The sequence below is a fragment of the Rhamphochromis sp. 'chilingali' genome (genome assembly GCF_963969265.1).
Source record: "Rhamphochromis sp. 'chilingali' genome assembly, chromosome: 19".
NCBI lineage: Eukaryota > Metazoa > Chordata > Actinopteri > Cichliformes > Cichlidae > Rhamphochromis > Rhamphochromis sp. 'chilingali'.
This window is the reverse complement of record NC_137946.1, coordinates 19018227-19045078: the sequence shown is the minus strand read 5'-3', so window position 1 is coordinate 19045078 and position 26852 is coordinate 19018227. Positions and strand designations below refer to the sequence as shown.

Here is a 26852-nt window from a genome sequence, read left to right as displayed (position 1 = left end):
CTCAAACAAAAACATTGTTTCGGTGGTTTTATTTGTCTTTTTTGTTTTCAAAAGTAAAACTTGCTTCAAACTGTGTAAGAAATGAAAAGTATTCTGATGTGTAAAATGTTTTAAGATCTGCAACACTTTTTTTGTTACGTCATGTCCCAAAGGCACTTCTACCTTTCCTCATAAGATTCTCTTTAAACAGTTAGACAGCGCATCAAGGATCAAAACAAGGGCGTAGCTACTGCTGCGTCTGTTTCAAGAAATCAATTGTTACTCCTACTCAGACTCGGATAGCCAGTTATTTGCTTTTAAGTATTGTTTGAATTTTTTTGTTTGGGGTCACAAGAGTGGGACTTTGAATGAACAAAACTTTCAAAACTACAAAATAATAATTCCTAGGCCACAGGGAATCAGTGGTGCAGAGCCGGCAGTATTGACCTGATTTGTCTGCAATATGAAGATGGATGTTATGTACTATATTACATGAGAGGAGAGGATTATATAGTGCAGAGATATTTCAGCTGTGTCTTTGAGGCAATGACGCCATTTAAATCTCCTATTAACTCTGCCAGAGATTTATCACCGTTTGAATGAGCAACGCTAAATGATCTTCGGGATTATGCTAAGCTAAATCAACCACTAACAAGAGGGGAGCAGCATCTATATCGAGTGTCTGAGCTAGCCATCTTTCCTCCTGCACCCCTCCTCGCCCCCTGCATTTCTGCATTTGTGTAAACTGGACTTTTGTTCTGCGTGATCATTCCTGTTTCTTTTCTGTTTGTCAGTACAATCAACTCAGCCAAATGTCAAATTTCTTTAAAAGTGAAAACCAGGGCATTGGCCTTCTTTGCCCTACCTTTGCCTTTATGTTTTAGTATGTGTTTTGCTCTCTGCTTTTCTTGTGCTATTTTCCTGTTCAAATCCAGCTGTTGCTGCCTAATTGGAGTTGATTTTGCTTGTCTGCATGTGAACCTGGTTCACCTGTGCATTGCGCACATGTGGTTCATTGTGACTAAATTATTTTTTCGCAGTTTTTAGGTCAGTGACTATACAAGTGTGGTATGTATAATTTATTGGTAAGTGTTTATCTGACTGATCACGCAGAAGGTCATTGAATCGGGTGGCAATTCAGGAAGTCACAGTTGTACTCTTTGCTGAGCAGACAGACATTTACACTCCTACCTATATAATGGTTTACACTTCGAAGTAGATCCCTGTCATCCCCATCATCCTTTTTTTAGCTACAGTCTCACTTGCTATGCTCTCTTTCCCTCCCACACCACCACACTGTGCCTCTCTCCTCCTGCCTCTGCTTTCATGTTATAAGAGCTCCACATTCCCTTTGAGCATGACATTGCCCATTCCTCCCCTCTCCGGATCCCTTCCTCTCCTTTTCCCTCCCGCTCTTACATTCCACATTCTGTTACCTTCTCCTTGTGTTTGCCAGAATGAGTGGCAGGTGTCTCTTCCAGATGCCAAGTTGTTGTTGGGAGGCAGTTTTGACGACGACCTGACAAGCAGCATGTGCGCTTGCAGTTTTTTTTTCCTCCTTCTTCTTCTTTCTCTGTGTGTTGTACGCACATTATTACTGGTATGGAGGAATGAGAATGAGAGAGAAGAGGAAGACAGATCTTGTAATTGAACCCTGGCTGTGCTTGATGAAGCTTTCAGCAAATATCTAACCAGGGAAGCTAAGATGAGAATTTAGACAAACAACCAGCGGGAAATGGATGCAGACACAGAGAGTGAAAAGAATGAGAGAGAAAGAGTTTTGATTAAAAAGGCATCACTTGCCGAACCAGACAATTACTGGTGTAAAGTGAACACCACATTGTGTACGCTACACCAGAGGACAAAAGGACATCGTCATCTGTGTGTTAATGAGGCAGTCAAGCTGGAATTTGAACAGCAAACCACTGGAGACAAAACTTTACCACTTCAGAAAGGCACGAATTACAGTATGAAATGACCAAAAGTGTGTTGACACCCAACTCCAAAAAATGATCTTGACCAATAGGGGGTGAAAATCAAGCCAAAGCACAGCTTTCTAAAACTGCAGGACCATGGCATTATGAAAAATAATAAAATAAAATGAACAACAGGGCTAAAGCTACCAGACGGGACAGGGAGGAGAAAACAAAAATCAAAAATGTAGCTCCCTAAATGGTCCGTCCCCAAAGTGTTTTTCTTTTTTTTGTTGTTGTTGTCTTGATAGGAAATTTTCCTCTTGTGACAGCAGCATCGGGCAAATGTTTATATAACTTCATCCATCTATCCAATATTCCTATCCCAGCTGTCATAGGGTGAGAGGCAGACTGTCTATAGGCCTGTCTATATGTTCAGATATAGACAGGAGCAATAATTTTCACTAGCTTCCAGCAGCCACCCACAATCAGTGGGTGAATGCTCATTTTTTTCCTCACAGCCAGTGGTTGCCAGATGGTTGCAGCTCAGTCTCTAGGTCTTTGTTACCGGGGCTTTACTTTAACATCACATCATTAGTGGTCACCTGTCTGCAAATTCTCAGTAACTGATTAAAGCAGCCACTACCTGACTTTGTTTTTCATACATACTATTTAAACACAGGCTTAGTCATTGGAAGCTCTCACATACTGCACTGTCCTGGAAAAGAGAAACGTGGAGAACACTTTAGCATGAGCTGTCTTTTAAGGATCCCATTGTGAAAACTACAAATAATAAGTCTGAAATCTAAGTCTGTGGTTTGGTCCCTCTATAAGACATCCTTGGACTCCAATTATAACGGAGTCCTTACTGTGCATAGTTCAGCTGGGCTAAGTGTTTACCCACTGCTGGCTAACTATCAGTGTTGAAGCCAGCAGAATAGTGAGCAAACAAATTACAATAGTCAGTGGAGAATAGTTATGTCGGGGGCTTATAATTACAAAAAAGAAAAGCAATACATTTTGGTTAAAACAAATAAACAGGAATGCTAAATATGCAGACTTTGAACTTTCAACTTGATGATATGACACACAAAGAGATTAAAAATGAGTTTTTTATCCATTTGGTGTAGAGATACGTAAAGCTGAACACAGCTTTCCATCCCAACCTCAACACCATCCAGCACCTTCTGGATGAAATGGGAACATGACAGGGACCCAGATCTGATCACCCAACAACAGCATCCATCCTCACTAATACAAATCCCTGCAGCCAGGCTCTAAATTCTTATCAAAGGCTTTCTCAGAAGAGTGGAGGCTATTATGGCAGCAGATTATTTTTCAGTATCATTGGGCATTTTAAGCCTTTATTACAGACAGTGGAGAGACGACAGGCAGAGAAACATGCAAGAAAAGTCTTTGGATGGACACAGCAGAACCTGTGGTTCATCGTAAGTGGTGAGCTGAACAGTTACTCATCACTCAAGTTAATTTGTACATGTGATGTCCTGGTGTCAAAGCTACTGTAATTTGTGCATCTAATGACTGTGTCGTTCATTTTACTGCCTTACTTGCTAGATGCTTCCTGGTTCTATATACCGTAAATCTCAATAGAAGACATTTTTCTTTGACAAACATCTATTTGGGGCAACAAAAACTCCTCTGAAGCTCTCTTTACATTGTTTTTTGCACTTCCAGTGGAAGGTAAGTGATTAGTACGGTGGCTGGGAAGTGCAAAGCGCAACAAATTAAAAAACGGCAACAAATTAAAAATCCACAACAAATTAAAAAACCGCAACAAATTAAAAAACCGCAACAAATTAAAAAACCGCAACAAATTAAAAAACCGCAACAAGTTAAAAATTCGCAACAAATTAAAAATTCGCAACAAATTAAAAAACCACAACAAATTAAAAAACCACAACAAATTAAAAATCCACAACAAATTAAAAAACCGCAACAAATTAAAAATTCACAACAAATTAAAAATTCACAACAAATTAAAAAACCACAACAAATTAAAAATCCACAACAAATTAAAAAACCGCAACAAATTAAAAATCCACAAATTAAAAATCCACAACAAATTAAAAAACCACAACAAATTAAAAAATCCTTGACGGAAAGGGATTGTCTGAAATACCGGAAGTGGAGAGTGATGTCACGAGAGGGGGCGTGGCCAGAATTTTTGGTTGAGGCGCCATGTTTCTGGGCCGAACAAAGCGCTAGCGAAAGAGGAGCGAAAGTACACGGATAACACCAGTTATGGTTCGTACTTGCTGTGCGGTCGGTTGTAAAGTTAGATCGCACGACCGGCAAGGGAATAAGGTTGAAAATGGTTTATCTTTTCATTCTTTCCCCACCTGGAAGCAACATGAGGCAGCTCATGTATCGGATGTTACCAAAAGAAGGCGTCTAGTCTGGATAGCAGCTGTGAGACCAGCTGATATCCAGTTCGATTCCATCTCCAAATATCTGTTGGTGTGCTCCAGACATTTTCATTCCGGTAAGTTATAGATATGTTCATATCACTCTTTATCGGTCTTTTAAGTCTGACATCACTAGCCGTGTCTTGGCTCAAACTCCCAAGAGCACCTGCAGGTCCATAAATCACACGATCACTGTGGCATCACTGAGTGTTGAAAAACTATCTAAAGTCTTTCATCTGTAATAAAATGATCAGCGTTCTGCTCTACCATGTGTAACAATTGAGTTTATCATCCAGGCATCCATGAAGATGAAATTAGCAGGAAGTTAGCTCGCTAGATTCCATCTAAATACAATATAGCATGTCCTAACTGAGGGATTTTGGAAACAAAGTCAAACGTACAGCTCTGCTATCACTTCCAACATAAATGAAGACAGAAAACTAAACAGCAGTGACGTTTGTAGGGTACTGAAGTTTGGCTAGCTGGTGTAAAACGATGTGCTACGTGACCGTTAGCGGCACAGCTATGTTAGCATAATATAAACACTAACTTTTTCCACTTAATAAAAGTTATCGTGAGGATTCTCGGTGGTCAGAAACAAATGTAATCGCATCGCAGGATGCTGTAAACGGACCAAACTCCAGCCAGGAGAACAACTGAGATAATCCATCCACAAGGATGAATAGGATTAGTCATTCATATACTGCTGCATGGGCTGGGCTGTAGCTACATCGTAAGGTTTTAAAAACTGAGCTTTCAAATGATTAGTGGTGATAGAAGCAGTGGGAAGCCAACAGTGATCACTGACTGTTTTTAGGAGTTTTTTGAGATTAAATAGAAGACAATACAAAACATTAAACATGTTAACAACACAAAATCCATATTAAACGCAGACTACTTTAGGCCTGGAAGCAGGATTTGTCATGCCACCACTTAAAGACCAGATAGCCTATTAGTTTTCTTTTCGATGCACTCTGAGGTCATAGCAAATTAGAAAAAAAAAACATCCTAATGAGTGATTTTGCAGAACTACGTGCTATTTATAGACTTGCTAATTATTTGGCATTATTGCAGCAGACCAGCCAATGAAATGGATGAAACATCGTGACTGGGTTCCAGCGCTACACAAGGGACCTGCTTCAAACATACCACCATGCCAATACTTCTTCCATGTGAGGGTGAAGAGGTGACCCTTCTGGATAAGATGGTGAAGGTTTGCTGCCGTTTTGATGAACAGTGTGGTAGTAAAACCAGGGGAAAATGAAACTTGCTCCTGTTAAATATTCTTAAGTCTTGTGCTGTATAAATAGCGGTAATTTTTCAGAAGATAAATTGAAGTAATTGATAGTAAATTAAGTAGTGTTAGTAGTGTGTGATATCGTGTAAATGCTGTCATGATTTTGTGTAAACATTTTGTCTTTTATAAACTATAAATGACATGGATTCTACATTGTAACTGATGTGATATTCTATAATAAAAAAGAGGCAAAAATTAGTTTGTTTCTTTATTGAACTTTTGAACAGTGGTACTCAGTCAGTACATATTCAGTAAATGCAAATTATTTACATGGCAGTGCACTTCAGGCATAAATCTAGACCCTTATATAAAACATTATGGGTCATTCCCACAACCCACAGCTTTACTGTGCTCCAGCAAAGTATCCAATAGCAGTGACAACTCCTCCACAGTAGCAGGTGGGATTTTTCTGTTTTGAGGACGGCTCCTTTTACCTTTCAATACGGATGGTCTGTTTATGTTTTGATCCAGAGCAGTTTTTGGGCAGCTGAAGAGGAGAAGTCTATCTTATGGCCAACCTCTGGCTGTATCTTGGTCATATTACCCAGCAAAACCCAGTATGCAGGTTCATCTGTAACAGCCCTTGTGCCACAGATCCGCATTGTTGCTTCTACTTTAAAAAGAAGAACAGCGACATGGCTGCAGGTCTCCACGACTCCGGCCATACAGGTGCAGTGGGCGGCTTCAACCTTCCCTGTGATGCTCACAATGACCCATGGCTGCAATGCTGGTTCATTCAGTCTTTGAGAGTGCAGTACCTGAAACATACAAGTTACAAGTTAATTTAAAGACAAAGACTAATGAGCCAAGGCCAACATAAATGTGTTTTATCTACTTTCAAATCCATTTATCATAAATGTAACAAAGTGTTTAGAAAGTTAGCACATACATGTAATTTTCCATTTTTTTATGTATCCATCTATAGAACGCTGCATGTTATATTCCAAATCTGCCTGTTCTCTTTCAGAAACCTGACTTCAGAAAATGAAACTAAAGTATGTAATCACTTTATGGAGAAAGCATAAAGTTTGACTTTAGGTGACAATTATGGACACGTAATATGATAAGGAGATTCTGCAGGTCATTAATCAATGTATTATAGTAAAAAATGTATTTTTGTGACACAGGACACAAACACGGAAGCAAGATATGTAATTAGGATTATTTCTAATAAATATGAATAAATAATTGCAATTTCTTTAACCACTGAGAATAACTAAATCCTTCAGAACAATGTCACATCAATGCACTCTACTCACTATGGCTACGTTCACACTACAGGTCTTAATGCTCAATTCCGATTTTTTTGTCTGCTTGTTCACACTACAAATAAAATGTGACAGCAAACACGCTCCTTTGTGAACCCTCAAAGTGGCCCACATATGCAAAAGCAGATGTCACACACAACACGCTCTGTTTAGACCCAGACCAAACAGTATTGTTTGACTGATGCCCCTTAAATATAAAGATTTGTTTCAGACTTTGCTTTAAATTATTTTGTTATTTACATATGGCCTAATAATTATCCTTATTGCCATTTTAGAGAGGAGCGGTGCTTCAAAGGATATGCAGATTTCTGTCAGAATCTGCAGATTATACAGTATAAGTAAAATGTTCATGTTGTCTTCCCAACAGTTTCACTAACATCTACACGGGATGGACACGAAGCGCCGTTGTTCCTGACCACCGAGAATCCTCACGATAACTTTTATTAAGTGGAAAAAGTTAGTGTTTATATTATGCTAACATAGCTAACGGTCACGTAGCACATCGTTTTACACCAGCTAGCCAAACTTCAGTACCCTACAAACGTCACTGCTGTTTAGTTTTCTGTCTTCATTTATGTTGGAAGTGATAGCAGAGCTGTACGTTTGACTTTGTTTCCAAAATCCCTCAGTTAGGACATGCTATATTGTATTTAGATGGAATCTAGCGAGCTAACTTCCTGCTAATTTCATCTTCATGGATGCCTGGATGATAAACTCAATTGTTACACATGGTAGAGCAGAACGCTGATCATTTTATTACAGATGAAAGACTTTAGATAGTTTTTCAACACTCAGTGATGCCACAGTGATCGTGTGATTTATGGACCTGCAGGTGCTCTTGGGAGTTTGAGCCAAGACACGGCTAGTGATGTCAGACTTAAAAGACCGATAAAGAGTGATATGAACATATCTATAACTTACCGGAATGAAAATGTCTGGAGCACACCAACAGATATTTGGAGATGGAATCGAACTGGATATCAGCTGGTCTCACAGCTGCTATCCAGACTAGACGCCTTCTTTTGGTAACATCCGATACATGAGCTGCCTCATGTTGCTTCCAGGTGGGGAAAGCATGAAAAGATAAACCATTTTCAACCTTATTCCCTTGCCGGTCGTGCGATCTAACTTTACAACCGACCGCACAGCAAGTACGAACCATAACTGGTGTTATCTCATGCACATATCTTTCTTTCTACATAGCACTTTAATTCTTATTGTCTGCACTGAAGCACCGCAGCAATTTCCTAATGTTGTAAACCTCAACATCTGGCAATAAACCCATTCTGATTCTGATTCTGATTCTGATCCGTGTACTTTCGCTCCTCTTTCGCTAGCGCTTTGTTCGGCCCAGAAACATGGCGCCTCAACCAAAAATTCTGGCCACGCCCCCTCTCGTGACATCACTCTCCACTTCCGGTATTTCAGACAATCCCTTTCCGTCAAGGATTTTTAATTTGTTGCAGTTTTTTAATTTGTTGTGGATTTTTAATTTGTTGCGGTTTTTTAACTTGTTGCGGTTTTTTAACTTGTTGCGGTTTTTTAATTTGTTGTGGTTTTTTAATTTGTTGTGGATTTTTAATTTGTTGCGGTTTTTTAATTTGTTGTGAATTTTTTATTTGTTGCCGTTTTTTAATTTGTTGCCGTTTTTTAATTTGTTGTGGATTTTTAATTTGTTGCCGTTTTTTAATTTGTTGCGCTTTGCACTTCCCAGCCACCGTAGATTAGGGATCAAGGGCAAGCAAACATGTGCTGTTGTCCAACTACTGCTCTATATAGCTCTAAAAATGTCTTAAGGCAGCAGGTATCAAATCAAATAAGCTTTAAAATATTTAATCAAGAAAGATTCAAGCCAGGTATGAATCACTTTAATGAAAGTACCCATAATTCATTTTCTTATTTAACTGCAGCACACGGGGGAAATGCATCATAAACAGTTACCAGTGAAAAAGACATTTGTTTTTTTACTTTGAAGCTCCATACTGGGAGTTTTTAGGGGTTTTAGATTTGGCCCAATTCCAGTTTGATACCTCGGCTACTTGCTGATTTGCAATCATGTTTATGTATTTCAGCACTAGTACTGTGAAGCTAAAGGCAGTGGCGAGTCCAAAGAACTGCTGACTTCAAATTACGATGTTTCGAAACATGCTTGGAAACAAGGTCCTGTCGTTGATGCAGGATTGGAGATTTTCCCTCAAAGGTGCTGAGAACAGTAGCGTACATTTTGAGAAATGTCAACAGCTTATGCATCATTAAGAATGCCTATGTGGCTCAATCCTTGACTCACAAGCCCTTTTTTCTTTGTTTCTATCTTACTCTTAAAAGCTGTCTAACATCATAAGTGATCGTGGCTCAAGAGTTGGGAGTTCGCCTTGTAATCGGAAGGTTGCCGGTTCGAGCCCCAGCTTGGACAGTCTCGGTCGTTGTGTCCTTGGGCAAGACACTTCACCCGTTGCCTACTGGTGGTGGTCAGAGGGCCTGGTGGCGCCAGTGTCCGGCAGCCTCGCCTCTGTCAGTGCGCCCCAGGGTGGCTGTGGCTACAATGTAGCTTACCATCACCAGTGTGTGAATGTGTGCGTGAATGGGTGGATGACTGGATATGTAAAGCGCTTTGGGGTCCTTAGGGACTAGAAAAGCGCTATATAAATACAGGCCATTTACCATTTACCATAAGTGAACAGAGAAAATTTCGTGTTTTACAAGGCAAATGATGAATAAATAAAGCGTCTGGATGGATGGATGCTGGTGGGAGTTATACTGCCCCCGGTGTCAAAGCCATATGGCAGTCAGCAATCTTTTTATCTAATATCATCAGCTTCATCTCTCAATCTGTAAACTTTGAACACCCACAGTTAATCTGCAAGCAAAGATAAGCATGAATCAGCAGACATTGCCCTCAAATGGGAAACACATGCACACACTATATTGAACAATGAAAAGCAGAAAGATGGGAGATATAATTGGAAAGACTGAAGGGGGTAAAGGGTAAAGAGAAGGGTGTCAGATATAAAGAAATGATGAAAATACCAAAAGGAAAAAAAGAAATGAAAGACTGCAGGGGTAAACAAAAGGCAACGAGGGAGGAAAAGCAATTGGAAATGCAAACTTAAACGCTAACAGCATTATCGCAAGTGTGTGTCAAGGAGTCTTGAACCAAAGACAATTTGGATGAAAAAATACACATAATGGGACCAGTGGGAACACGCTACTGGTGAGTTTACCATTGCAAATTTAAAGTATACTAACAGCTGAGAAATCATAAATGTGATTTGGGATGCAACTGAGGTTGGAGACGTTCCCAGTAGAATGTTGAGTGTACTTTACCAAGATATGAAGACCTTAAGTTACACTGTTAAAAAAAACATCCTAAAACAACGGTAATATTCCGGCAGCTGGGGCGCCAAAATACGACCGTGAAATAACAGAAAATAACTCCCGCATAAAAATACGGTTATTTCCAGTAATGAAAATACAATTAGTTGCGCTAATTTGACATGGGATCTCGCCTTTTTCAAGTGCCGCTAAACATTAAATCAGGAACATGTTAATGTGATTAAACAATGAAATCATCTATAAATAGGGAACAAAACCATCTTAAAAAAAGGGTAATATTCCAGCAGCTGGGGCGCCAAAATGCGACCGTAAAATAACAGAAAATAACTGTCCCATAAAAATATGGTCATTTTCAGTAATGAAAATAGAGTTTGTTGCGCTAATTTGACATGGGATTCTGCCTTTTCCAAGTGGTTTTAGACATTAAATTAGGAACATTTTTACATGATCAAACAATGAAATTACCTATAAACAACAATCATAATACGTAAATGTACAGAAATATACAGTTAACAGTTGGTTTAAATAACAATTGATTGCATGCCCTGGGACAGACTGACAGAGGCGAGGCTGCCATATCACACCATCGGCCCCTTTGGCCATCACTAGTACCGTATTTTCACGACCATAAGGCGCACTGTGCTAAAAGGCGCAGTCTCAGTTATGTGTGCCATTACTGTATTTAACACACACATAAGGCGCACTGGATCATAGGGCGCATACAAGTACCGTATGCGTATTTAAAAATAAAGCGGGAGCAAACCGGAATTCGGTACCTTACTCACATTTCTATTGCTGGTAATCGTCATCATCAACAACACACAAGCATACAAGTGTGCATATTTAAAAATAAAGCAGGAGCAAAACTGAGTTTGGTACTCACATTTTTATCATCAATCAAACCCATGGAAGTCCTCATCCTCTGTGTCTGAATTGAACAGCTGCGCTAAATCTCCATCAAACATTCCAGGTTCACTGTCTTCACCGTCAGAGTCACTTTCCGTGCCGTGCGGCTCCTCGGAAACGATGCCGGCTTTTGCGAAAGCTCGAACAACAGTGCCAGCAGACATGTTAGCCCAAGCATCTACAATCCATTGGCAAATTGTGGCGTAACTCGCCCGGCTCTGCCTTCCACTCTTAGTGAAACTGTGGTCTCCATCGGTCATCCATCGCTCCCAGGCCGCTCGCAGCCTTACTTTGAACGGGCGGTTCACACCGATGTCCAGCGGTTGGAGTTCCTTTGTCAGGCCTCCCGGAATGACAGCAAGCTCACAGTGCATTTGTTGCACTAGTTTTTTCACATCGGCTGTGAGATGCATAGAGTCACAGATCAACAGCGATGGTGATGCGTGGAAAAAACCACCTGGTCTCCTTACATACACCTCCCTCAGCCACTCTTTCATCATTTCCTCATCCATCCAGCCCTTTTCATTTGCCTTAATGATGATTCCTGCTGGAAACTTCTCTTTAGGCAAAGTCTTTCTCTTAAAAATCACCATAGGCGGCAGTTTCTGTCCATTAGCATGGCAGCCAAGCACAACAGTAAAAGAAGACTTTTCATACCCCGTTGTGCGTATCGCTACCGTGCTGGTCCCCTTCTTCTCCACAGTGTGACTCACCGGGATGTCAAAAGTGAGCGGGACCTCGTCCATGTTAGTGATGTAGCTGGGCTGGATGTTTTTGTCGCCGATGTGTTTGCTGCAGTAGGAGCGGAAGATGGCCAGCTTTTCCTTATAATCCGCTGGAAGTTGCTGCGCTACCGTAGTCCTGGTCCGGATGGAAAAATGGCACCGTGTCATAAAAAGTGAAAGTGAAACTGCTTTTAGCCGAATGGTGACCGTCGAAACGCTTCTCCCGCTCGCTCTTTGCTCGATGATCCACCGCTCGAGTCTTTCCTCCAACTCGAGCCACCTCGCCTTATGTCCGCGGAAACTCAGCTGCGTTTTCTTGACCTGCCGGAGCTTGTTTTCTAGCTTCCTCCATTTGCGAACCATCGATTCGTTAATCTTAAATTCTCTCGCCGCTGCTCGATTTCCATGTTCCTCCGCGTAGCTGATGGCCTTCAGTTTAAACTGTGCTTCGTAAGCGTGTCTCTTTGCCATTTTCAGGGTTGTTAAAACAACGATGTCTTGCATAATGCACATACCTGTTCTTTTATACAGGTATGTGCGATTGTCCCGGTATATACGATCAACGCCCACACTTCACCCTTTAACGTTCTCATGGTGTTCTCTACTACGTTCTCCTTACAACACATAGGGCGCACCGCGCTATAGGGCGCGCCGCACTTTTTGAAGAAAATCTAAGGCTTTTAAGTGCGCCTTATGGTCGTGAAAATACGGTAGGCGGTAGGTAAAGAGTCTTGACCACGGACACAACGACGGAGAGTGTCCGAGCCAGGGCGCGAACCGGCACTCTTCGGATCACAAGGCGAACTGACAACTCTTGAGCCACAAACGACCTAACTAGCAACGATAATAATACTTATGTGATGTAACACAAGCTTATAGGGATCATGTTATATGCTTTTCCATAGCATTACATTTGAATTCAACAGTTCAATCTTTCAAATAACGGACAGATATTTGTGAGATCATGATACATTTGTGAATGTATTTTAACAATCTAAATATGCATATGTACAGACAGATACATTTAATAATCATGACAATTATGTTGTATTACATTACAGTGATTTAACGTTAATTTACATTCAAAATGTGAAGTCAAAGTCTATTTATGTAACTTTAATGATATTCTACAAGAACAGAACATTACTGTCAAATTCACAGTAAAATACCTTCATATTAGGGGTTTTTCCTACGGTCACAGCCATACCCGCGACCTTGTTGTTGTTAGCTCACATTCATTGGCCAAAGCTTAGCATCATGTTATTTATAGTTATTGCAAGTCCTACCTCTACATTTCTTTTTCAAAATATTTAATTAGCACAGCGTGTCCATGCAATGCTTTACACTGTGGTATGCAGAGAAATCTTAACAAGAAAGCTCACAGAGAGAGATTGAGCTTGTTATTTAACTCCAAGCTGGTAGGGGGAGCTCTTCATTAAAACACTTGCCAGTGCTACTATGTTCCTCAAGGTTCAACAACAGCACAACAGAAGTCACTCATGGTACAGCACTCTCTCTACGAAACAACAACTGTCAGTGATGCTGCACCACGGCGTAAACACAACATTCAAGATAACAGTTTAAAGTAACGTAACCATAAACAATAAAACAAGAACATCTAAACAGCAGCACATGTCCCAAGGCATGATGGGAGACATTTCTGGACGTATTTTTACGATCTAAATTTACATATGTACAACAAAATATATTTAACAAACAAGTAAATTGTGTTTTATTACATTTACAGTGATGTTATGTTATTTTACATTTGACGTGTCAGATCACAGTCTACTTATGTAAATGTAATGATATTCTAGAAAAACAGTACGCAACTGTAAAATACACAGTAAAATAATTTGACATTACTATTTTTTGGAACAGTGTATGCAATTAGGAGCTGAATGTCACTGCCACGTCAGCTTTAACAACAAATTCATCAGCTGAAAGCATCTCGAGGCAAAAGATTAAGATGAGCTTCTATTCAAGCAAAGACAATAGAGTTCAGTCAAGTCCCGTCAAGCAATGCTGTTCAGTAAGAACCACAAAGAGACAGGCATGTGTAAATGTTCGGTAGAAAGAAGGCAGAAAAGCATGAAGAAAACGGGCAACATAGATGGACCAATAAAGCAAAGGAGTAGAGAAAAGTTAAGATAAAATCATTTCTATACCCCGCAACACTGAATATCCACTATATGTGTTACCGTTTATAGCAATAACGAATGACCAGTCAAGCCTATACACAGACTGGGGGGACGAAAATGTGTGGAACAGATAAAAAAAGAAAAGGAAAAGAGGACAGGGAAAACGAGACAGACAAGGACAACTAGGGAAGCTGGGGGCTGCACATGTGAAGGGAACTCTAACATTAATATTTAATGTAAAATTGATCAGTTTTTATATTTATTATTCAACCCTAGAGTGGGTCTGTCAGTGCAATGTATATATTCAAATTTAGATACATTAGTACAGCTCACAAACCAAGCTATGATCTTATTTGTTGGTACTGCAGAAAGCACCGCAACACAGTAACGAACAGCAACGGCTAGTTTACGATGGCTTACTTATTTGCTGTATAACAACACATTTTAAAATGAGTTGCTTCTTTTACTGCATTACTATTATACCTTACCTCAGTGGCAAAAAACCCCTTTCATATCTGCTTCATCTCACTTTAGCACATTTCCACTGCCAGTGTTTTAAAAAAAATGCCATGTAAGTTGGATATTGATTTAAGTTTGGGAACAATGCTATATGGCTATATAGTGATCACAGAAGAAGAGAAGTTTTGCTTGTGCTGTGATTCATTAGTTGTATAGATACTTGACTGACAGTGACTGACAAGAAAAACTGCTAGTAAGTTAGTTATGATTCTCAATATGAAAATTTATAAAACATAAACATAAAACTGTTAAATGACATTGAGGTCTACCTGATGTTGCACGAGACCAGAGACCATCTCAAACTGAAACAAATTGAAACATTTCCCTTTTATTCTGCAGTGAGAAAATCCAAACTCTTGGATTGCACTGAATGGCTGTGCTGCGCTTTAAGGCAACTTGTGTCGGGGCCACCGCTGTGATAAAGATCTCTACTGCTGTTTTGTTGCTTTTTGTCAGATTCTCTTTCTCCGTGTGTCTTCCTCTGCTCTGCGCTCCCCTCTCGTGTGTTGAACGTGGTCAGTCACGATGCAGAGCAGCAAAACAGCAATAAAAATTTTCACACTGAGCTGGAATAAAATAAACAATAAAATAACATAAACATACATAAAATAACATGAATGAAATACTCTAAAAATGTTTTCCTTTCATTCTTACTTTCCTTCCTTCTCGGAGAGAGCCAACAGTCACATGCACGAACCAGCACATACAGGTGGACTCACTACCTGGGGTTGGGGTGGGGGGTGCTACTTTAATTTCTGCTAAAGGTTGCCACGCATCTAATGATGCGTGGTTTGAAAAGTTAAGCATGTTTAACTTTTCAAACCACGCATAATAATTTTCTTTCAATTCTTAATAAATTATGTATTTTTATTTCCAGATAAATAGTAAAAACATGGACAAATCCACAAATAATTAAGTAGTTATTGCTTAACCATCCATATTTATTAATATTCATTATATCATACAATTTTAAAGTACACAGCTGTGTGCCAACATTTTTTTTTTTGACAAAAAGGTCAGACTTGTCCAACAGAGCAGACAGTGCTCTCAGTATATCCTTCAGAAGAAATGTCACATACTTCTGCAAGCAAAAGTTTGTGAAGCCTTGGAGTTTCAGGTTTTTATAAAAGTGAACTAATGTGATCTCTATCTAAAAAACAAGCTGATTAAACTTAAAGGAAACAAGCTGCTGTGCTTTCCATGCCTTTTTTTGTGAACACACTAAGCAATCGATCACTGTTAAGGCAGGAAAAAAATAAATGAACCACTGTGTTCCTGGGGAGATGAGATTGGATGTGTGGGTTGTAGAGATTTCCTTCCCTATAAATAAAGGCATAAAAAGTCTTGACCGGCATAGTCTGCACTTTCTTGGTTGGTGGGAAACGCAACTTTTTACTTAGTGTGTGCAATAAAGACATTAAAAGTGTGCGTGTCTGTATACAATTGGTTTAACCAGATTGTGTGAAATATCTGAATACTTTTATAAGTAATCAATCCAGAAATCCAGGATTTTGTCATGTGCAATCTCAAATTTGCTTAACATAAAAGATTAAAACACAAAAATACCATAAGTAAGACTAAAATACTTTTTGCATGGAACACTGAAATAATTACACTGTTAGACCGCAAGTACCCTGTAATTACGTGTAATTTCATGTAACAAGTACACTACAAGTACCCTGTATTTGGATGCAATTTGCGGGCAACAAGTCAGGTTTTTGCAGGAAACAATGAAACAAGTACACTGTAAGTATACTTTCTGGGGTGCGTGTAGTGTTATGGAGTGACTAAGGTGCAAGTACCCTGTACTTACGTGCAATTTGCAGGCAGCACGTGTGGTTTTTGCAAGAAACAATGAATCAAGTATACTGTACACCCTTAAGTACACTTAAAATTTACCATGAAATAACCCCTTAAAATTACTTAATTAAATTCTATGTTAGTATTTCATTGTTTCCTGTACAAAGCAGGGTTCGGCGATTGGACGGCTATATCGACTATCCCCTATCGGCGATCGTTTTACAAGGCCGATTCATTTATTTATTTGCCCATGAGTAAGTTTGCTAATAACGATGGAGCTAATAGATGCAGGCAATCGGAAAAAAATAATTTTTTACATATCACCCAACCCTAGTACAAAACTTGTTACATGAAATTACATGTAATTACAGGGTACTTGCGGTCTAACAGTGAAATTATTTTGATTGTTTCCTGCAAAAACCTGACTAGTTGCCCGCAGAATGCATGTAAGTACAGGGTGTTTGCCCCTCATTCGCAGGTCATGTTATAAAGTGTTACCAAAAACAGGGCAAAAAAAACTTCACAAATAGATAAAATACAGCCATAAAATAGCCACATTAGCCATCTGTTAGCATTAACATACTGTAGCATCGCAGTTGGACTATAAAGTTGTGGCAGAGTGGAACCCAGACACTACTCCATACCTGTGCAAAAAAGCAAGGGAGCAATATCTGAACTGAGTAGAGAGTCCAGTGTGGAGAATTTATCCGAACAAATAACGAGTGAAACCCGGAGCAGAGCAGCAGAATGATATGAGTTTCAGACCATAAGACAAGAGCTGAAGATGTAAAGAGCTGCAGACTGAGCTGGAAACGTATGAATGGTAAATGACAGAGAGACGCTGCAAGATAACCTTTAACTTTTCTATTTTTACAGAATTGTATTAAAATGTGTTTCTTATTTAGTTGTTGCCAGCTGTGAGGTCAGTTTTAAAATGCAGGTAGTGGCTGGTTCAATCTTTTAGATTGTGTTGTTTGTTGTAGTCTTTGTTTATTAGCGTATTTGTAGGTTCCGCGTAATTTACCTTTAAGATATGAACTGAAATTATCTAAATAATTTGTTAAATTAATAAAACCTCTAAACTTAATCCTAAATACTTTTGTTAACTATAATGTATATTAATGAAAATGAGTTAAAAATCAACAGGGTAGCTTGTAGCACATAGCCACCCCTCCCTGAGCCTGGTTCTGCTGGAGGTTTCTTCCTGTTAAAAGGAATATTTTCCTTTCCACTGTCGCCAAAGCTTTTACTCAAAGGGATTCATGTGATTTTGGGGGTTTTCTCTGTTTTCTTTGTTTTATTATAGGGTCTTTACCTTAAAACATTAAGGGCTTCGAGGCAACTGCTGTTTGCATCTGATGACCTCAGAGCATTCACTGGGTTACAGACAGTGAGCAAGTAAGAGATGTAATTAGGAAGTAAAAACCACTGAGAGCTTTACGAACTATTACAAGGAATTTAGATATACTGACAAACACACATTATGTTACAGCAGGACAGAATGCTGCAGTCCCGCTTAGAGTAATACAGAATCGTGCAGTGTGTGGATAAAACTCTGCTATCCTCTGCTTACATTTTAGAACATGTTGTTCTTTACAGAGCAGCGATGTCCTGGTCAGGATGACATCTGTCCATCACATCTGTCCATATCACTCACACATGCCAGTTAATAGCTATTAGATCACTGAGTACTGAACCTGAAACTTTTTTCAAAATAAGACAATAAAAATTGGCACGAATCAATGAGTGACACTCTAGATGGCTTTTACTTTGAAAAGACAGGAATTCTAATTTCCCTGTCATTGGGTTGTATTTAGGGGGTTTAGGTGGAAGCATGACTTGTGTGGTTTAAATGTAGCTTCAGAGGTAGTGTCGGTGGTTGGTGATTCATTCCCTGGTTGCTCCAATCTGCATCCCAAATTTTCCTGGGCAAGATACTAACCCTAAATTGCCTTTTGATGCATTCATTGGAGAGTGAATGTGTGTGACTGATAGAAAGCACCTAAGTATAAAAACAAATGGGATAAGTGAATGGGTGAATGTGGCATACTGCATAAATTGCTTTGAGTGCTCAGGTAGAGTAAAAAGGTGCTTTATAAGAAACAGGACAGGACCTCATTAATCTCTAAACCCTGGTCATGGGCCTGCTAACACAAAAACATGTTTCTATTTTGGCGTGATTGTCTTTGTGTTATTTTCTTTCTATTCCATTCTTAATTTGCTCCCCCTCTATATTGTTAAATATTGTTCATTGGTTTTTTATTGTTTTTATTGTCACATATACAAAAACTTAACAAGATGCACGAGACAAGGAAACACAAACAGGCCTAAATTTGGAAAAAGAAGAGATGAGGCAGAAACACAGGGAAGATGATTATTACAATTTGTACAACTAATACTAGAAATAATATACAAGTTATGAACCGAAATGTAATAAATAACAAAACAAAGAGAGCACAGTATTGCAAACCATCAGTTAGAAAGACATGGAGTAAAAACAGATTTCAAAAACTCAGAACCGCAAGAAATTAAACTCACTATAGCAGGTATACCGTCACCTCGACGTTGATGTGTTGTCTTTGTGTTGCATACAAATGACGTCACCGTACTTTTGGCCACGTTGTTATAACAACCACATGCAAATTAGATGATACTCAATTGTAATCGGAAAAAAACAAAACCGAGTAGATTGAGCCCTTTCCTGTCTGAGGTTTCTTCTTGTTAAAAAAAGTGTGCTTACTTCCCATTGTCACCACATGCTTTCTATTAAGGGGTCATGTGACTGTTGGAGTTTCTTTCTTTCTTTCTTTCTTTCTTTCTTTCTTTCTTTCTTTCTCTTTCTTGGTTTAATTTCAATACCCGTCTTAGCTCTCCCTTCTAATCATACAATCTGAGACTTAAGCTGGTGCAAAAGCACAAGTTATGCACACACACATTTCATTTCAAATAAAAGGAATCTTACTTGCTTGTGTCATCTTTGTCTGTATTGTATATGACTTGTCTAAATCAAATTTAAATGAATAATAATTATAATATTGTAGGGTCTTCAATCTGAAGTGCCTTAAACAGACTGTGGTTCTAAAGTTATGCTATATAAATAAAATTGACAATGAAAGGCAGACATATACACCGACACACCAAAAGTTACACACAGGTCATCGTTCTCTTCATTTAGCAGTTATTCCCGAGATCTGCACCCTCATCTCTTTCTGCTTGACTTCATTTTTGTCTCCCCAGCCTTACAAACACATCAAACACTAGAATGATCCAGAGCAGGGGAAAAAGTCAAATAAATGTGAGTGAGATGAAGGGAATCTGAAAACAAAAAGTAATATCCACTTCACAGCCACACTGCAGATGATTCCCCTATTCATCCTCCACCTCCTCCCTCTCCCAATATCCTCCTTTCTTGGTTTCCTTTATTGTGGGAACGTATTACAGGTGTGGTGTGTGTTCACTTGTAAGCAGCAGAAACATCGATTTTGTGTCGCCTTTAGAAGATAACCAAAGGATATAACACTGCATGATGGGATGCTGTGTGTGTGTGTGTGTGTGTGTGTGTGTGCGCCATATTGTCAAGATTAGTGGAAGGAAGAGAAAAATATATATGTATTTACCTCACTGACAGCAATACTAGCGCATGATAAAAAACACCACACACTCTCCCCTCTTAACAGAATGCTTGCACACCTGAGCAGTATTTTTCCATGTTTTGCACATTGTATACAGAGCCTTTCTGAGGCTTTGGTAGAAAATGATCCCATGACTTTAAAATTGGGGGTTTGAACTAGTTTATTGTGTTTATTGTGAAGGTAGCAGTGGGTGTAGAAAAGGTTTGAGAGCAAACAGTTGAAAAATATGTAGGAAGAATGAGCTCACACAACCATACACAAGTGTGTGTGTGTGTGTGTGTGTGTGTGTGTGTGTGTGTGTGTGTGTGTGTGTGTGTGTGTGTGTGTGTGCGAGACAGAGAGAGATTTGTGTCAGCGTTGTAATTCGTCTGCACTGAACCATGCCTATTGTTGCCCTTGTAAACTGAGAGCAATGAGTGTTTCATTCAAGATGCGTCTGATAACAGAATCTCTGCCGTATGAATTAAATTAATAAAGCTTCTCTCTCTCTCTCTTTCCATCCTTCTCTTTTTTTCATCCCCATCCTCCTCTCCTCCTCCCCTCTCAGGTTACGGTGGGGTGGAGCTACTGTTGGTGTTGTGGGGCCTGGATCTCTCTTCACCCTGCCCTCGCCACTGTATCTGCTACACTTCACCTAGCACTGTCTCCTGCCAGGCCCACAACTTCCATGCTGTGCCTGAGGGCATCCCCGCTCAGAGCGAGCGCGTTTTCTTGCAAAACAACAAGATCCAACGGCTACTTCGAGGGCATTTCTCGCCCACTACCACTATGCTGTGGCTTTACTCCAACAACATCTCCTATATACAACCATCCACCTTCCATGGCTTTGACCGCCTAGAGGAGCTTGATCTTGGGGACAACCGGCACCTGAAGGCCATTGCCTCGGACACCTTCCTGGGCCTTGGTCGGCTACATGCCCTTCATCTATACCACTGTGGCCTGATCACCCTCCCTCCCGGGATCTTTTCAGGCTTACATAATCTCCAGTATCTCTATCTACAGGTACACGGATAACAGCTGCCTTTTATCTCTATTGTGTACTGCATCTGCCACCACAATCGCATTATGGTGTAATCTGTCAATCAAGTTGGTTCAGCACTTACGCCCCATGAATTGGTCCCTGATCAAATAACTGAGTGTAATGAAAATACCACGAGCTTTCCTGAAACAACAATACTCCTATAGTACAACTTCTGTGGCTAACCCCTGCAAGAGAACTATGTAATCCGAATCCATGCCTGAATATATGATTTCATTAATTACACAGTATGTTTATGAAGACAGAAGGATGATCTATTTATATCACGATGGAAAAATTGCTAAGATTGGCAGTGAATGATAGTGGTGCATTTACTGCAAAGTATCTTTGAGCAAGATGTTGAACCCTCAGTGGCCCGCGATGCAGAGTGTGAGTATGTGAATAGTAAAGGTTAAAAGTGGTTTGGATAGAAAAATAAAAGAGGACTTCAGTGTCGTGTGGATGATTGAATGAAGCTTGTAGTAAGAAAGTTCTTTGAGTGCTTGAATTGAGTACAAAAGCGCTATGTAAGTGCCAGCCCATTTATCAAATATCTTTGGGTCTGTTAAGTGCAAATGTCAGATGTCTAGTAGTTTTGACTTGCTTGCTAGATGTTGTCAGTGAGCTATAGCAGTCTAACAGGTTTAGACATGAAAGAAACTGTTTTTTACCTATTAGTGTTCAAATAAAGAGTCTGTTTAGATTTTTACACTGCTCTGGAGAAAACTTATATACTATATTGGGCCAAATAAAAGTGGAATTCATAACATTATATGAAGGGGTTAGAAAATTCTGTTTTCAAATCATATTTTCGAAAGGACAGTTTATTGGCACTAAAAGTGTTCCTACAACACGCTTTACTTTCACAAAGGGAATAAATTCATGATAAAAGCCTCATCAGATCATGAGCTGCATTCTCAATGTTAACAGAGAGAAAATCATTGTTACTATGGGCAATTTTTTTGAAGCTGAAATTACACAGCTGACTGTGTGTGTTTTTCTCCTTAATGGATATGTTTTATTTGATTTATGTTTTTGTTATATTGAGAGTTAACAGCTCATAGCCTTTTTTCTTACTTTCTTACAGTACTTACAGTTTGTAGCTTTTAAGCGCTGTAACTGTTGCAATTTGAATTATGGCTAATTGGGTATTTATTCAGTTATTATTTTAATAAATGAAAAAGTTTTTCTTTTCTTTTTTCACTGAACTGAAAATGTACAGAACCATGAGTGAGTTCAAAACTGTCCAAAGGTTCATTATGAGTAAATGATGTTTTCATTGTTTCAAACCTACTTAGTAACTGAGGCAACAGCTACAGACTGACAAGTTTGGAAGCACTTTTACGTCAAATGTTTGTTTGTTTGTTTTTTCAAAGAAACCCCAAAGGGAAAAAAATAGAGAGAAATCAGTTGGTAGAATGAGAGTAGATTACCCCTTATTATTTATTTGATATAGTAATCTCCAAACTTAGTCAAAACTCAAAACATAGTTTTTAATTCAAAGGGTCCACTTTTGAGCTCTTTAATCCACTTTATTTAGCCAGTCCAGTTAGTTTATGCATGTGTTCTCTATAACACACACACACACACACACACACACACACACACACACACACACACACACACACACACACACACACACACACACATGTATAGTTTATTTAAGGATTAACATATTATCTGTATCTTGTATGATTCTAAAACAAACAGAAAAATGCAAATGCAATGGATTACTCATACTCAGGTAATAAAAACTATGCTTGATGTCTTGCAACCCATTTTAAGCTTCTCTTTTTATCTTTCCTTTTTATTCCTACATCCTGGCAGGATAACCAGTTAGAATTCCTAGAGGATGATTTGTTCATCGACCTTCTGAACCTCAGTCATCTCTTCCTACATGGCAATCGTCTATGGAGTCTTCGCCAGAACACTTTTCGAGGTCTAGGAGTCTTAGACCGGCTCCTTCTCCACCAGAATCGAATCCAGTGGGTTGATCGTCAGGCCTTCCATGACCTTCGGCGTCTCACTACTTTGTACCTGTTTAATAACTCCCTCACTGAGCTGTCTGGAGCCACCCTGACTCTTCTACCAGCCCTGGAGTACCTGCGACTCAACGACAACCCCTGGGAGTGTGACTGCAAGGCCCTGTCGCTTTGGGATTGGCTGCGGAGGTTCAGAGGCTCCACCTCCTCTCTGATGTGTGTTTCGCCGCCTGAGCTGACAGGGAGGGACCTGAAAACGCTCAAGAAAGAGGAGCTGCCCAGTTGCATATCAGGCGAGAGTCATGCGCATGGCGCCCCAGGCAGAGAGATTGAGCACGGGGAGTCTTTAAACCACCTGAATCGTCACAGAAACCATCACAACCACCATCAGCGGCCATACTTGCCCCACGGGGACCAGTACAGCTTGCCTTCACCCTCACCCCTACCACGGCCACCTAAAGGAGGCCGCCGAAACTGTACTCGCCGTGGCCGCAAGGCAAAAGGGGGGCTCAATGAGGTGCAGGTACTTCAGGAGGGGGGTGAAAAAGACTACACTCCAGATGGTGATAAATATGACCTGTCTGCCACAACAAGGAGGAAGAACAAGTGCATCCCCAGAACTTCCGTTGGCCCACCAATTGGGGTCCAGAGAGCTAATAACAAAGCAGGGTCACATCATGCAGGTTTAGTTTCGTGTTTGTCATCAGCTCTGCTGCTGTCACTCTACTTTGTGATCCTACGTTGAGACAGGAAACGGACACTGTTGTGCTGGTGATGCAACCATATGATTCATTCTCCTGAACCACCTTGTTCTGGCTCTTTAAATGAGGCATGTGCACATAAATGTGTGTGTAAATGACTGTGTACAAAGGACATCACTGAAAATCCCTGTGGTATTAATGCAGGGGTCATTCTGAGTCATAATCAATACATGTTAGTCAGGGAAAACTATTTTGCCCACTTGCTTTGATGATGTCACCAAGGGAAACAACAGGAAAACTTTTGTGTCTCTGGCATCAACTGCTTCACTGAATTTATGTACAGCCACATAAAATAACAAGCCAATAATTCAGCAACAGGAACACACAGTAAGTAACAAAACAGTTCATGGCTCGGTCTCTGCGTTTAGCCCCCGTGACACGATAGCGCTCTCAACCGCAACCTCCATCTGTCAGTCAAGCCGAGAGGAAGACATACTCATTTGTAGCTGTCACCGTACTCACTCAGCAACACCTTAAGATCAAGAAAGAAAATACCGCTGACACAAGTGGCAGGAAAATGAGTCATTGTGAAACGTTTTAGCAGTAATAGCTATAACCATTATATACCTGCAAATAAAGTGGTTTTCTTTCACGTATCAGGACAAGTTTAATGTGAATCTGTATGCTTAACTTTTAACTTTTTAGTCTAAATTCTGAAAGTACCACAGAAATTGTCACTCAACTATTCGCCATTCAGGTCTTCAAACTGTTGAAAACTATAATCTGTCTGTGCCCTCACATCGAAACTTCAAAAAGCCATTCAGAACTAACCAATCGTTCGAGGAGCCAGCTGGTCACAGTCAGTGTAAATGAATGGGAACGAGTGACTGAAAAAGATTACGATTTTTTTGTATTAATGTTTGTATGTATATGTGTGTGTATGTGTGTGTGTGTGTGTCCTCTAAAAAATTTAATTAAAAAACGCTAAAGCCATGCGGGTAGAATGAAGTTAGAAAGCAAGAGTGCCTATCGAGAGCCAGTTTCCAATATGGGCAAAACTTTGGAATTTCATTCAGCCTTTGACCTCTGTGGCTACAAAACAGAGGCTCAGCTTATGCAGGTCAAGGAAAAGCTGAGGCCTGAGCCAGACTCACAATTCCAAGAAACAGATATGCACTTTCCTCTTTCATACCACAGAGGCTATAAATACATCTTCTAAAGAGAGATGATCCAATCCAAATATTCTTCGGGAGCTTTCAATCAGATGATGATCACCACAAGTCACGACATCTTCTGCCAAGATCCAATCGTTCATCAAAAGGAGAGCAGAGAAGTAGCTCAAAATCTGTGATGATCACCGGACGACTGACAAACTCCTGGTTTTCTCTCTTTGTTTAGTGTGCTCCGAAACAGACATCGATGTGCAAGCCCTGACTGGAGACTTGGATTTTAATGCTGCTACGTTTGAGGAGAGAGAATCCCATTGGCCTTTTGTTGGCTCGGGACTACTCTTCAAGAAATTAAAAAAAGCACAGAAAGAACTGTGTGACATGGCGCCCTTTGAGCGGTTCAAGCACACACCCTCTAACCCTCCCAAAATAGCCCAATCTATCACCTTCACAGCCTTCCTGTCCCACTATAAACACCCCATGAGTCCAAGGTTTTTGAATCACAAACAGAGCACCACAGATAATGCCGAGACTTTGACTCAGTCACTCAGCCAAAGTGCTCAATGACAAAACCTGTACAGATACTCATGGGCCACCCGGGTACCTTGGCAAGCCAGTAATGCTAAAGCTCTCTTTGTTTCTTTTACAATTACAAAGTTATAAATCTTATTTTGAAAAAGAAAAATACCCTTTTATGCAAAAGATGAACTATAAGCTTAAAAAAAACCAAGCTAAATAATTGGCACGCTAACAAAAAGCACAAAGAATAATGAGTTTAGTTTTGCTGGCATCCTTAAAATACCTGGTTTTGATGCGAATTCATGAGCAGGGCCCGCATTTGTACCCTGCTTGGGTGTGTTTCCCACTGAGCCCCGCCTTTTCATGTCTCTCTATCTAGATGTCGGGAAGCCTGTCACTTGAGTCATTCTCCTGACATGTAGGATTTAGAAATCCCTACTGGTGAACTTGTTTGTGCTGCTGTTAACCCAGAGGTGATGTAAATTGTGTCTGTTTATTCCTGTGAGGATGACTTTTATATATATATTAAAAAAAAAAGAGAAAAAAAAGTGGATAAACTGATTCTCTGATGTGTCTCAGTAGTTCCCTCAAAAAAAAGAGAGAGACTAAAAACAGGGAGCTTGAGGCTGGAACTTTTATTATTATTTTTTAAATATGATTTTTATCATTATATCATTTTCCCTTTCAGTCTTTTTTTTTTTTTTTTGCTTTCCTGTTTTGTTTTCGCTGACTCACTGAAGATAAACGGTACACTGCACTGCTCCACCCCCAACCCCTCCCCTTACCGCTCCTCCAGCTTTCCTATTCATCCCCTTTTCTCCCTCCCCTCCCCTTCTCCTCACCCCTCCAAAACTTGCATCCTTTCTCTCTCCTTGTCTGTCTATTCTCTTTTCCTTCTCCTCCTTCTCTGCTCCTTTCCTTGCTACTCCCAACACACACACACACACACACACACACACACACACACACACACACACACACACACACAGCTCTATCTCTAAACTCTTTTCCTTTACTCTCTTCCTTTGTGCAACCCAAATGTTTTGTATGTGGTTATCAAACAATGCCAGACTCAAAAGCTGTTTATAAATAACATTAAACAGAAAGTGTCCTCAAATGGCTGAGGTGGTCTTGTGTTTGTTTGCCTCCCTTTTGTCAGCACATATGCGCATCTGTCTGTGTGTGGCTAATAGACATACGTCTAAAATGAGCCCTGGGGCTGAATGATAAGCGAGTGAAAGGAGAGGAAAATGGTTAAAAAGTTTTTTTTTAAAAAGAAAAAAAAAGCTAATGAATAAGTATGCACATCATCTACTGCTCGGAGAGAAACACTCACATTTAGCCAGGATATATTTTGGCCTGCTTCGTGTCCTAGTTTCACTCACTACGCTGCAGCCTCATATTAAATATGTATCAGAGTGAGTCTAAGCACATGCGCGCGCACAAACTGTCAAATACACTCACCTGTCAAGCTCTATTAGCTGCGAGGGTGCCAGTGAGTTGTCTTGCGTCGGGTCAAGGCGA

The 26852-nt window shown here is 39.9% G+C and overlaps 1 protein-coding gene across 1 annotated transcript in view; it reads left to right on the top strand.

Annotated features, from left to right (window-relative positions):
* rtn4rl1a (reticulon 4 receptor-like 1a) overlaps positions 1-26065 on the top strand; it is a 136176-nt gene extending 110111 nt beyond the window's left edge. The window contains exons 2-3 of the mRNA XM_080866961.1: positions 20487-20941; positions 22785-26065. Coding sequence (XP_080723087.1) covers positions 20487-20941; positions 22785-23684 — 1355 coding nt within the window. The 3' untranslated portion in view covers positions 23685-26065. The remainder of the gene's footprint in view (positions 1-20486; positions 20942-22784) is intronic.
* The last annotated feature ends 787 nt before the right edge of the window (positions 26066-26852 follow it).